General features: G+C 47.1%; 1 protein-coding gene and 1 long non-coding RNA gene across 3 annotated transcripts in view; one reads left to right on the forward strand and one right to left on the reverse strand.

Moving 5' to 3' along the window:
- Zbtb16 (zinc finger and BTB domain containing 16) overlaps positions 1–14,136 on the reverse strand; it is a 179,709-nt gene that overhangs the window by 87,326 nt on the left and 78,247 nt on the right. For both annotated transcript variants that reach the window (XM_015489860.2, XM_015489861.2), the window contains one exon: positions 5,340–5,437. In XM_015489860.2, coding sequence (XP_015345346.1) covers positions 5,340–5,437 — 98 coding nt within the window. The remainder of the gene's footprint in view (positions 1–5,339; positions 5,438–14,136) is intronic.
- LOC125613972 lies at positions 5,413–9,979 on the forward strand. The gene is made up of 2 exons (XR_007344616.1): positions 5,413–5,529; positions 7,534–9,979. It is a non-coding gene; the product is annotated as an uncharacterized LOC125613972 (long non-coding RNA).

Consider the following 14,136-nt stretch of genomic DNA (forward strand, 5'->3'; position numbering starts at 1 on the left):
GGGGGGCGGGAGGGAGTGTCACTCCCTTCTCAATCTTTCAGGGCTTTAAAGAAAAGTAGGACCCATTTTGCCATTCTGAATGTTCTGTGATCTTGTCTCTCCTTTCTAACCCTGATCTGTCTTTGTCTAGTCTCTGCACTTCTAGTGGCCCTGCCCATCCCCACAGGTGGTCGGGCTCCTCCACCAACTCCCTCCAGAAAGCTGCACTCGCCTTCTATTTAAGTTCTTCCACCCTCTAAATTTCTCCTACACCTCTTTCTTGGCACTTGTACACACGTTCTGTAGTCCAACAGATCTCTCCTACTGGACTTAGGCCCCCAAGGGCAGGGGTGCAATGGTATTCTTCCATTAGAGCTGAATACAGTCAGACATAGAGTTGGTGCTTCTTAAACACCCACTGGCTCCAAAAATGAATGGCACTCCCAGAACAGGACCAGGCCACCTCCACACCCAAACCCCTCGCAGGAAGCAGCCGAGTCCCAAACAGGCACAGTTCTAGGCGTGCTCTTGCAACCCTCTGGTGTGTTCAGCCAAACCGTGGGAAATACTACCTGATGGAAAGCCTGCCACTAGCCAACCTCAGAACCAACTGGAGCCACCACCTGGGTCTGTGGTCTCTACAGGGACATTCCAGAGCTAGGAATCACTTCTGTTAGAACAGGAGAGGCAAAGAGGTGGGACCCAAGCCCCACAAGGGGAGAGGCAGCAAAGGGTGGAGAAAGGAGGCTTTGGAGTCATCCTGGGACACAGATGGGTAGGGTGGGGGACATTCTTCTGCTCACTGCCACAGTCCTACACCCAAGCTTCACCCTGCCACGGGGCCAGCTCTGGCATGCCACAGAGGGAAGCTGCCTCTCTTCCCACCACCAGCCTCTTTCCCAATACTCAAACCTTCCGACCCCCCAAACCACCTCTGAGAATGCAGAGCCTGGACAGGTCATCCCATGAGTTATTGAGTTAGTTTACTGTTGGTTTAGTTTAAACTTATGGTTATCATCAGGTATATCTCATAAACACTTGATTAGTTAACGTATTCAAATCGAAATAAAAACTTCAATTACACTGAACATTCACTACTACCATTTAAAGTCTTAAAAAAGAAGAAGAAGAAGTAAGAGAGAAAAAGAGAAAGCAGTGCCTCTCAGAAGGGCCTCCTACAGGGCAAACTTCTAATTAAACAAATTGTCAATTTCAACACAATGAAAACTGATTTAGGAGTGTAAATTTAGTATTCCAGTCACTGGAAATAAGACCTCGCCTTGTCGATCTCCTACAGGCTGATTTCATCTGATAGGGAAATGAGGAGGAAGACAAGGAGAGAAAGGGGGGAAAGATGCAGAGGAAAGGCAAGCCGAAGCCGAAGCCGTTTTCTCCTTTCATAAATAACATCCCGGTGGAATTCAGTGTGGCCTCTTCTCCAGCATCGGAGAAACTCTTGCCTCCTCCTTCACCCCACCCCTACCAGATTAGAAAAAAAAAAAATTAATCGCTTATGATGACAACCTTGGCTCGGCACTCACTGTACATACTGTACCCACAAGTCTGGCTCGCAGCCAGGCCTGGCCCAGCGCCAGGACTACAATAACAAACACAGGCAGCGCTAGCCAAGAGGGGGTGGGGCAGCCAACACAGCCCTCGAGCAGGGAAGGGAGCCTGTGCGGCTGGGCTCTGCTAAGCGCTCTGGAGCAGATGCGCAGGGCCGGGGTGTGCCTGGGCAGGGGCAGCCACCAAGACCCCTGCTCAGATCCCAGGCTCCCCTACAGCATGCTCTTTTTAACAAAACAGTCCCCTAGGCTGGTTCTTCCAGGTTCTGCGCTGCTGCTCCAAGCCTTGATCATCTTCTATAAAATGGGTCTGTGCTACAGATCCTGAGGGTCCATTCTCACTGTCAGCTCCTCGCTGCATGGAGCCTTCGAGATAGAGGAGAAAGGAAATCTCATGTCATCTCAGTAAACGTGTCTTCTAAAATAACAGAGTTCTGTTGTTAGGCATCTGGGCGCTGGGATCAGAATGTGTAAAATCACTAATGGAATCTTTGAGAAAACCTGGCACTACCAGCCCAACCCCAACAAGTCCAGGTCTCCACAGGGTCCCCTCTCCCAGGAGTGGTCACTGTTCAACAGGGGGCAACCAATTCAGGAAGGGGTCTAGCCTCACTAACCCTTTGTGCTCTCTGATTTTTAAGACATTCCAACACAGTGAGAGGCATGCATAGCCACAGGAAGAAAACAGAGGCTAGAAATCTCAGGTTCTGTAGGCCCTGAGCTATGTGCAGGGGTGAATTTAAATCACGAGGATGACTCATCATACCTGCTCCATCACCAAATCCTCCTTTCAAGGGCACTGGCAAGTGACTCTCAGAGGGACAAATCATTTGACCAATGAGGCAGGCACAGAAAGGCAAACAGGAAAGCAGGATTCAACTTCCAAAGCCTCTGGCACATCCAGATGGGGGCCTTCGAAGTGCTATCTCAGGAAGACTGGAGTGCACTTCCCCAGGGACCTGTCAGTCCTGGGGGGGTGGGGGAGAGTGGATAGTGCCAAGTCACTATCTTGTGTAAACTGGGGGCACCAAACACACAGGAGAATATGAAATCAGCCACTGACCTCTCTATGGCACCCACTGGCACTGTGAACATGGAATTCAGAGCAGACAGCAGCTAACTCACATGGACTCTGCTGCCTTAAAGAGGGTTGAAATATGGGCCAGGGTCTCCTGGCCTCTCAGCCATGAAGAGTTCCTGTGTAGACGAAACCAGGCAGGAGATGGGAGTCTCCTTGAGTTGCTCATTGGTCTCCCAGGTTGCACTCACTCATTCAACAGATATTTTTTGACTCCAATAATGTGCTGGGCACTGCACTAGACATGATGGGGACTGATCCTAGGCCCAAGAAGATTACAATCCATTAAGGAGAGAGGGAAAGGGAAATCCTGCAATATTCCAGGCATAGTGCTAAGGATGCCACCCAAGCCCTACTTCCTGAAAAAGGAAAATTAGGGTTAAATATTCTCATTTCACAGTGAGGCTCAGGGTCGGAGAGTCCAACTCACACCCACACGAACCCAAGATCATATTGTCAGGAGGTGGGTGCCCCAATTCCTTCCACCACATCACCCTGTCCCCACAGAGGGGAGATAAGGCAAGTCCATGATTAACTGTAACACAAAGAAGAAAGATTGTACACAAAGACAGCTCCAGATGAAGAAATATGGGCACCCCAAATAAGGCACAATTGCTTCTGGTTAGAAATGGGGGATGGCTGGGGATGGCATCATGAAAGGAACCTTGGAAAATCTGGGAAGATGGCAGACAGAATGGGGACAACAAAGACACAGGGCTCAGAAAGCAAGGAGCACATGAAGTAACCCAACAAGAAGGTGAGTGTGGTTAGAGTACTGAACTCAAGGGAAGAGCAGCAAGAAAGGGTGCAGACTGCGGTGGAATTTCAGAGAAGGCAAGTGGGTCTCAACAACAGATGAAAATGCATATTGTGGCATCAAAGTATCCAGTGCCATATAGGTATCTGGGGCAGGGAGCAAAAGAAACAGAAAGCCCACACTTTGGCTCTCAGGGTCAGGGGGAGGTGGCCAACCTTGTTGGCAGACAGTTTATGAAACCACACACTGAATCCTAAACAATGCACAAGCTGAAGGGAAGCTAAAGGTGTACATCATTAAAAGAGAAGAAAAGTGCTGGGCACAGTGGTACATGCCTGTAATCCCAGCGGCTCGGGAGGCTGAGATAGGAGAATCGCAAGTTCAAAGCCAGCCTCAGCAACAGCGAGGTGCAAAGCAACTTAGTGAGACCCTGTTTCTAAATAAAAAAAATACAAAATAGGGCTGGGAAAGTGGCTCAGTGGTCAAGTGCCCCTGAGTTCAATCCCTAGTTACCCCCACTGCCCCCTCCCCCCAAAAAAAGAGAAGAAAAAGTGGAGTGAGGGGAAAGGAGACAGACATGGGGACAAATGGACATACGACATAGAGAGCTGCCTGGGATGCTGAATCTCTGTGTCTGAAAGAGAGAAGAATGGGAGACAAGAAAAAGTTTGGGCACTTTAGGAAGGACCACGAAGGCCAGGGAGAGAAGTCACACCCTACACAGGGCAGAGTCACATGGTGAACTGAAGCAGAGCTACCAAAGAGCGCTTATACCACTGTATGCATACAGGGTCACAGGAAGAACAGCACACAGCCTGCCAGCCAGGCAGGAAGCTTCTGGAGTTAGGTGATAGCTTCAGAGGTAGGAAAGGGGAGGAAGGTGCACACAGAAGCCATTGATAGCAATTAAATATGAATTGCATGCTGGGTTCTTGCTATGGATGCCTTTAACATACTTTCTGTCATCTAATCCTCAAAAAAAAAAAATGTGAGTTAGCAACACCTGCACTTGACAGATACAAAGCTAGAGTTCACAAGATAAATCTGGCCACGGTCACACAGTTAGCACCTGTCACAAACAGGATTTGAACCTTCATCTGCTCAAGCCCAAAACTCATACTTATTTCACAAACACTAAACTGCCCGGAAAGTCAGTTGCTTCAGGCAATATGGAGAAAAATGAGGAAGAATTTGACAGATATCAATATGTGGGAAGACCAAATAAGATAGCCCAATCAGCTGCCCTAAAAAGTGACCCCAAGTCTGAAAGTCAAGGTTACTACTACAGGGAAGAGTATGCCCAGGGCAGGACAGTGGTGAAGCCTCTACAACTGGGTTCAGGGCCAGTGTCCCTGAACCCAGAAGCCGCAGCGTCAAACCTGCAGGATCCTTCCCTCCACCAGAACACCCAGGCATGCAGAATACCAGCAGCTTCTCTCCTTCCACGCCTCATGGGGCAGAGCAGCTTTGCCCAAACACCAGCAAAATTACCAGCAGCCACACAGCCGACCCCACTAGAATTGGATAAAATTAACTTGCAAAAGACAGCACGCTATAACTAGCTTTGTGTTCCAACCTTTCTATATCTATTTAATTAAAGGCTCCTGTATAATGTGAACCCAATAGTCAGATTCATTAGACAGCGAGAACCTAATTCCACAACTGTTTTGCTAATGAAACTGCAGTCTACTTTGGAAGGTAGATCACACAGGGCATGGGTGCCAGTGATGCCCTGGGAACCCCAGGGAAGCACGAGGATGGGCTCATCCAATGTGCACACGGTCAGGTGGCTTTTCTGCTCCATGAACCTGGAAGGAGGATCCGATCAAGGGACAAGGTGGACCAAGGTCTTGCCTGGCATCAGGGTCACCCGAGCCACAGAAGGCTCTGAGTTGGAGGCGAAGGTGGGCAGGAGGTAGTTGCCTGTGCCCAAACGGGCCGTTAAGGCATCCTTGCCTACCTGAATGAGCCAGTAAGTGCATTCTCAGTCGCAAACTATCCAGGAACCGCTTTCCGCAGAGCTCACACCCGTACGTCTTCATCCCACTGTGCAGCTTCCTGTAGGGGAAAGGAAAAGACAGGTTGCTGCTGCTCTGGCTGGACAGAAGGCAGGCCCACCCATACCTGGGGGCTCTGAAGCCATCTCTCAGGTAGGTGAACAGGAAGAAGGAAGTGGAGGGCATGGCACTGATGGAGACTCATCCCTGGATCTTCTGGCTTCAAAACCCCACCCCGACCCCAGGCCAAGGCCTGCTGCCAATAATGCGCCCATTCCTAGTCTCAGCCAAGGATGGAAGAATAGGGTACTTCCTATGGCTTGGTTCACTGTCACATTGACCAAGGGAACAAATCACACCTGATTCCAGAGGGTTAGGGAGGTAGTTCCCAGGACAGTCAGACAGACATGCTCACTGTTCAACCAGCATGGGTCATAAATGGAAGCGCACCGGCCTCTGCTTACCTCAGACTGAGCTGTTACCCTTTATGCATCTGGCTCCCTGCCACCCCTGCTAGACAGCAGGAGGGCTGCACCTATAGCCTTTCTCTCTCCTTTGCCTAACCCACTACAGTGACTGGCACAGAGGAGGCTAAGGCCCTGAATAAGCTTCTAAAGGAAATAATGTCTTTACAGACAGTCAGGGCTCCCAGATGTCCTCAGAACTATGGTGATCCCTAGAACACATTTTTCCCCTGAGGACCAGCTTTAGAAGTGTCTTTCTTCTGTGTGTCTTTCCCCAACAGATAAAAGGGTTCCAACAGTAGTCATTTTTGGCTTTCCAAAGTACTTTTGCACACATTTTGCAGTACATTTTGCCACCATTATGATTCTGTGAAGTGGCTGGCCTGTGCAAAGACAGAGGCACTGGTGACAACTGGTCACAGGCCCAGCCTGCCACAGTTCCCTAATCCCACTTCCCGCCTAGGGTCTTTCTTGACAGACCCCTTGCTCTATCATGAGGCAGCAATGGAGTCCAGAAGATACAAGGAACCGGATGGGCCAGCAAGCAGGGAGCTGAGTCTGGGGAGAGGCTCTGAGCTTCTGGCTGGCCCCAAAATGCTGACCTTCCTCCCATCCATACTCTGTTTCCAGGCACTTACTGCCACTGCCAGATCTGGGCTCTGGTCTCCACCCCTGCCCCTGTTTGTGCATCTTCCCGGCACCTTCCCCTCCAGAACAGGGCAGGCAGTGGCAGCCAGAGGTAGCATCTGTGGGTGGTAGGACAGTGCGGGGCTCCCTGGGAGCCAACAGCCTACTGCAATCAGAACGTCGAACTGTCAAGACCACAATAAAAGGCTGGACAGCTGATACTGATGTTAGATAAAACTTCATATGAGGACAGGGATATCATGCACTCAAGCAGGCAGTGCCCGAATTATGACAATGAAACTGAACTACCAACTTCCAAATCCTCAAATGAAAACCCAAAAGTGTACCCAAACCACTCCCCAGACTCAGTTCCCTGCTTGCCGGCCCATCCGGTTCCTTGGGTCTCTCCATTGCTGGCTCATGATGGAGCAAGGGATCTGTCAGGAAAGGCCTTCGGTGGGAATTAGGATTGGGGAACCATGTCAGGCTGGGCCTGTGACCTGTTGTCACCAGTGCCTCTGTCTTTGCATGGGTGATAACACAGGCCAGCCAATTCACAGGTCTAGAAGAGCCTCAGCCCATGGGCCGCTGTGGCATGAGGACAGCACACAATCCAATGTGTTCAGTCTCCTGAGGGTGATCACACACAGTTCTCTTCGCAGAACTCTTTCTCAATCATGTTGTTTTGTTTGCTCATTTTCCCTTTATCCCCTTGCCAAAGACAAATGATTTCTCAATCACACACATGCGCACCCACGTGCGCGCGCGCACACACACACACACACATTCACCCACATACACACCCCTCGGCCCTATATTATCTCATTCTTGGCCGCTGCTTATCCATCCAATTGAGAAATAACAGAACATTTGAACTGAACATTCTTAACTCTAGATGTATTTCACAATATTCGGCACTGGGACCGGTCCTAATAGTGTTGGGGTAAAGCTTTTAAATACGTGCCCAGGTACGTGCGTGCAGGTGCATGTGTGTGAGCACATACACACATGATAGTGGAGCATTCCTGCCTCTTGTCTGGGCCTGATGGATGTTTGCTTTTTATAGGAGATGTTCTACAGGGTGGCAAAGGCTCCATTTGTAAGTGGCTCTTCAGCTGAACTTCTCACACACAGTCCTGGTGACGTCTAGTGGATGACAACTTACGAGTTCCAGTTTATTTTCATCCTCTTCATTGGTAATTTGTTAGTTTCCAGAGGTGCCCACCTTTCACTGGTGGCTGTCAAGAGGAACAGATGGACCAACACCCACTTGGATTTACTTTCCAAAAGGAATCTACAGTGGCCAGTATTAACATTTGGGGAGCCACCACCAGCCAGGCTAACCTCCCCTCTTGGGCTCCTTTTTTTAAAAAACTTTTTTTTCTTTTTTAGTTGTGGATGGACACAATACCTTTATTTAGTATTTTTTATGTGGTGCTAGGGATCAAACCCAGTGCCTCATGTGTGCTAGGCAAGCGCTCTATCACTGAGCCACAACCCCAGTTCTCCTATCTCTTCTTGAGAGCTCCAGATCAAGTCCTTCACCCTGATGAACACTCTTTCAGTAATACTTCTGGCCTTTTCCCTATATGCAAATGGATTTGCCTTGAAATTGCTGGAAGTGTCTTTTCTTCCAGTGGCCAACTGGAGTGGCTTGGTGTGAAAGATGAAGCACCTTTGCCCTTTCCTTATAGAGATAGGAGGGCACAGGAAAGAATGCCCAGTGAGCAGCTAGAAGACTTAGATCCTCATCTTGACTCAGTCAAGATAGCTTGTTTCAAGACCTTGGACAAGTAGTGCTATCATAATCACTCCTCTTTTTCTCACCTGTAAATGGATGTGGATGATAGCTAAAATTTCAGGTGGAGACCAAATTTTATTATTCAAAAGTCTTACCCACGTCCTTTTACCTTGCCTCCAAGAAGTCCCTCTCATGGGCACCATTATTCTTGCTGAGCCATGCTCCACTTGTCACTGCCCACTATGATGTTCTCTGACACTCAGGCAGTCAGGCTAAGAGAGCCTAAGCAACCTGGACCCAACCTGGCAATCTATTCATTTAAAAACTTTCTAATCCAGATGGCCAGAGTTTCCTCTTTCACTCACTTGTTATTTGTTTTTCATTAAAAAAAACTCCCAGAACTCATCACAAGCCTTTCCTCTGAACATCTTTGCCACCATGCACTTCTAGCCTTCAGAGACGTAGATGTTGTCTTGTCCAATCCTCAGGGTGAGAACACTACCCTGGAACTCTGTCACTAACACAGTGACCCACACAGGTTACCATGGGCGAATGTGGGATCCATGTAATCCTTACCTAGGACAAGCACACAGGTCTCACCCACTGGCAGGGAGATCCAGGCAAATCACACAAAGTCCAGAAGACAAAAAGAAAACAACTTCCCAGCCTGCCTGGGAGTTTAACCTAGCCTGTTTACTCCCATCTTTACTTATTGTTCAGATACCAAGAAGAGTGTAGAGAAGTGGAAGCTTCTCCTGATTCAAAGAAAAATAAGTTATACTCCATGGATGTACAGTATGTCCAGATGCACTCTACTGTCATGTAAAAATATACTAAAAAGAACAACAACAAAAAGCAAATGGCAGAGAAGACTTGATTGCATTCACTGGGCCTGGTGACCAACAGACTCTATGACAGAGTCCACAGAAGAGCCAATGTGGATATAGAGTTCCCAGTGGTTTCTAGAGCAAAAGTACAACTTTGTATGAACTTACGGTCATCCCTCTTTAGAACACAACCTCCCCAAACCACCACCACCACACTATGCAGGGGCATTTAGATCAAAATAGAAATTCTGTCCACCTTCTTCCTCCTCATCATACGCTTGAGTCCTGTCTTTTCACAAGGTATGACTGCTTAGGACCATCTGAAGTCATCAACCTCCACTATGCACAGGGAAGGACACCTAGGGATAGTTTTACACTTTGCTGTGTACTTCTCTGGTTGATGTTGAAGTTTCTATATTCTGTTCTCTGAGAAAAAAGCCACATGGCTGACCACCACCTTGAAAGTAACTTGGTTCTAGCATAGCCCAGGCATTTGACCCCCTCCCCATATGCAGTGGAGGATCCATCTCCCCCCATATGCTTCAAGTCCCCACTATTTATTCTTGGGGAATGGGCTCCAGATCTCCTCTACCCCTCGTGGTGAGCCATCTCAGACAACACCTGGCCCACTGCATATAACATTCACTTAGGTCCAAAATGACAATAACAACAACAAAAATTAACCCCTAACAAGTTTCTATCTATATTCTCAAGAAAGCAGAATCAATATGAGAAATTAAGAGATAAGCAAATCTGAACCTTTTAACAAGTAACATAAGAGAAGGACCCATTTATTCTCACTAATTGTCAACCATACAACTCTCACTAGTAAAACCAAGATAGCAAGATACAAGTTCATCATCTGAATCATTTCTGTGCTATTACAAGTGTGAAAATCCATAAAGATCCTGTCTGATTTAAATTAAAACTCCACAATGACAGAAGCCATGTGTATATTCCCTTTTATTCATAAGGCCTAGTTTAAAATGGATTGTTCAATACCACTAAAGAAATCCATCTAGATAAGAGTGTAGGGTACTCCTCTGCTCATCCTAATAAAAATCCAAGTACAACAGTTTCATGGGCAACCACCAGTCCAGAACCAGACTCTGTCCTGTGGCCCCTGAAATCCATACAAAGAAGCCAAAGACTTTCACATCAGCATGAAGCTTGAGCTTAGAACAACCTCTCATTCTTCAGGATAAGCCTTCAATCACCCCAGTCCACCTAGGACAGCAAAAACATGAGTGACAGCAAGGAGAGACTCACACCAAGTTCCATTCTCCCTACCTTCAGTCTCCAGAGACAGCTGGCCTTAAGAGTACTCTCTACAGGAGAAGCTCAGTCCACCTCCATGCCACGCAGCCAATGATCAAGGAGAGGAAGCAAGGAGAAGGGCTCGTTGCACCCCCAGGTGCCAAGAGGAAAAGGTCAAGTGTACCAGCTGGCAGAGAAAGGGGGGGCTCAAGTCACAGCACTTCCAATGCCACATTTTTTCCCAAATTCTCTGTCCACAGAGAAATGGCAAAGCTGGAACAGACCAACGGGCAGGGAAGGTTTAGAGAAAGAATTCTCGGTTCTAGTAGCCTAAGAGCTACCCTTCACTTTCCTGCTGGAAAGCTGAAACTGCCTGACCTGTGAATTTTGCTGAACAGGCCAGTGATGGAAACTGGGACCTGTAACTGGGGAAAGCCACTGGGAGGGAATTCCGTAGTTGGACCATAGATAATGATTTCAGCTTACCTGATCAATCCCCTGAACCCCTACTCAGAGCATGCCAGAAGGGTCTTCCAACTCCCCTATCCTTAATTTGAGGCCGTTCCAGAGGCAGAAATCTCCCCAATGCTGAGAGCTTATGCCTTCTGATCCCAGGGCCATCAGTGTGACCTAGTCAGTGCTTCTAAGAGGTACTCACAACAGACAAGAGGAGGCAGGATATTCTGTGAATGAGACCCAATCAAGGTCTAAATGACCCTCTGCTCTCTCAAAAGCCCACTACCCACACAAGAAGCAACCCCTCTCCAAGATCTACTTACCACAAGAGCCCAGCCACCAAGCAACCTTCCTGGTCCTCTCTGGAGCTGGCCCTGGCCCACATGATGCTGTGTCCCACCCCCACCCCACACATGGAATGGCATGAGGCAAGGCCCTTCCCAGAGCTCTAACTCCTCTGCACAGTGATGACACTGTACACTGGCCAAGCTCACCTTTCCAAGTAGAAACTGAACTAAGTCAGGGAAGAGCCATCCTAGTTAGAGAAGATGGGTTTACTCATCTTCCTTAGATCCATAGGTTGAAGAGCCATACCTCCAGGGACCATTTACCCTTAGTTCAAAATCACAAGAGAAAGGTCAAATCGTCAATAGCCTTCTGTGCTTTAATGCTAAGAGGAAGGAAGGAAGGAAAAGCTACGAAGCTATCAGGATTTCCTCCCAAAAACAAATTCCAGGGAGATTGCAGGGGTTTTTCCATATTCAGCCCAAACTCCCACACTTTCTAGCTGCCTTTTTATGGGAAAGGAACCCTCTGAACAGAGCTGGTTCTACTAGAGGCCTGCACTCTAAACCACAGCATACTATTCACAGGGCACCTGGGACACTCAGAATGTTTCCTACCTTCTAACGGTGACAATAGATCTTCCCAAAGAATGTGTCTTATTGCTACCAACAGTGTCATATTCCAGGCGGGGCAGGTCATTCGTTAGTCATTTGAAGGGTCATTCTCCTTACATATGTGATTAAAGACTAAGCTGTTTATAAGTTCCTCAGAACTATAAGCTCCTTGAGGACCGAATCCCTGTCTTTATCTCTGTCTTCAACTCCCTTGGCACAGACGCAGGCCACCAGAGCAGCCAGAGTGGCAGTCTCCAACCACCTCTAGACGAAGGCACAACTGGCCACTAAAATGCAGCCCACACCTGCCTGGAAGCAGCAAGGGGCCTGGCAATCCAGAGAAGGAAGAGAAGGGACAGTTCTAAACTGGACTGGGAAATGGGTCACTTCATTTTCTCCAGACATAAGGGAAATTATCCCTTTAACCCACTCTTTTTTTTTTTTTATGTTGAGATTAGACAGTCATTTGACAAGCTGCAAATGCTTAGCTGGTATTACCACAAATTATCCTTCTAGCAATAGAGTTCGTTGCTCCCTGACTAGTCAATATTAATAAACATTACCGAATGCTTTTACAACACAATTTATTTTTTAATACAGCTCTTTATGTATGCCATAAAGTAAATATACCAATAAAAGCCAAGGATTTCAAAGAACAGATTTTTAAAAACAACCAAGAACTAACAGAGTGCTAGTTAACACCTTCTGTGCTGCAGGTTTTGGGGGCCTGGGGATCTGACCTGTAGAGTTAAGGAAATTGGTAGCCAGTTGGTTGTTTTGGAATTTTAAAGGGAAGGGGAAAGAATATCAAAGAGCCATGCTTTCTTAAGAATCATCTGAGTAAAAGGTATGTATGTTGACCGTGTGTGTGTGTGTGTGTGTGTGTGTGTGTGTACACGCACACACGTGTGCATGTACACATATATTTACACACACATATATATACCCATGCACACACACACATATATATGGTATATATGTACTGGGCTGGGTGCAGGAGACCTGGTTTTCCACTCCATCTCTTCTGGTAATCATCAAACAACCTTGACCAAACCACAGTGTTTAGATTTCACTTACATCTTCGAAACAATGCAAGCACTGAGCTAGCTGATTTCTAAGGTAATTTCCAAACAGCTTCACAAAATTGTAAGGCTGACAGACTTTGGGATTGACAGATGGGTCTGCATCAGCTAGACTATATCTTCTTCCCCATCCTCTCCATCTTTACCATTGAGCCCAGAACATACAAGGGGGGTCAATGCATTTTACTCAATGACTGAAGCAGTCCAACAGGAAAGGGAATTTGACGAGCCAAGTGTGGAGGTGGGAAAAACCCACCCTCTCTTTATGCACATGTACACACACCACTGTAGAAGAACAATCTCCACTGTCTGAAAAGAGAAGCCTTCCGTGGGGTTCTTAGAAAGAAAGTCACACACCCTTCCTTGACCTGGGATCAAGGCCAATCTGGAGCTGACCAAAGAGTGGAAGAAGCAGTCCTGAGGGTTGAAAGCATGAGGAAGGACAATGGTGTTCCCTGTGGCCATAACCACACCAAGTACAGTACCTCCCGATAAGGCGCCTCTGAGTGTTAAAAACCATGTCAGAAATGACAAAGGGGCATGCTAATCTCCCCACAGGGCAACTGCTCAGAGAAGGATCTTCATGGCCACTGAGCACCAGGAGGCCTGGGCTTCTGGCTGTTACATAACTGGTCCTTTGTTTTAAAATACTGAATTCTCTCCTAAGTCATTTATTTGATATATCTCTATCAACAAATTTCACCAAGAACAAAAGTTTTTCATTTGGGCGCTGGGCTGTGGGATGATCTTATCGCACACAATCTCATACAGTCTCTTTCAACAAGGTCTTAGCGTGCTTATCTGCGAAGTTCCTGGTAGCCAAATATGATTGAAATGTTCTATTTATGCTCACTGGATTAAGGAGATGTTGCAAAACTGCACAAAACCCTGGCAGATGTAAGCAAGGTATTACAGGCTGAGCAGTTAAGATCTGAAGGGAAGGGATCAATACACACTTTTGTAGTTTCTTTCTTTCTTTTTCTTTCAAAAAAAAAAAAAAAGTTGTGCTTTCAGAAAAGGGAAGAGGAAAAAGAGTAAAATGCCTCAAGATTTATAGCTTCTCTGAGCTTTTTCCAAACCCAAAACAGGGCACTATGATGCATGCTTGATGACGTCAGCCTAAGGGAAACAAAAATAAATTCAAAATATTCTCTCCAGATCCTACCAGGCCCTATAAGGGAATCAAATTATGGTTATGGATGAACGAGGATTGTATTTTTTTCTCTCTCCCATACAAGGCTTTTAACCAGCACAAACAGCCAACTTCGAAGAAAATGGCTTTCAGAAAGCGACAGGCTTTTCTGTTATCTCTTCGTGTTGCCTGGGTAGGTGAAGGAAATGTGTCTGCCTCCTGATTATCAAGGCTCATTTCTGTAGGTTTCCACCGTGGCCAGGAAGCCAGAATGC

The sequence above is a fragment of the Marmota marmota genome, unplaced genomic scaffold (genome assembly GCF_001458135.2).
Source record: "Marmota marmota marmota unplaced genomic scaffold, marMar, whole genome shotgun sequence".
Classification (NCBI taxonomy): Eukaryota; Metazoa; Chordata; class Mammalia; order Rodentia; family Sciuridae; genus Marmota; species Marmota marmota.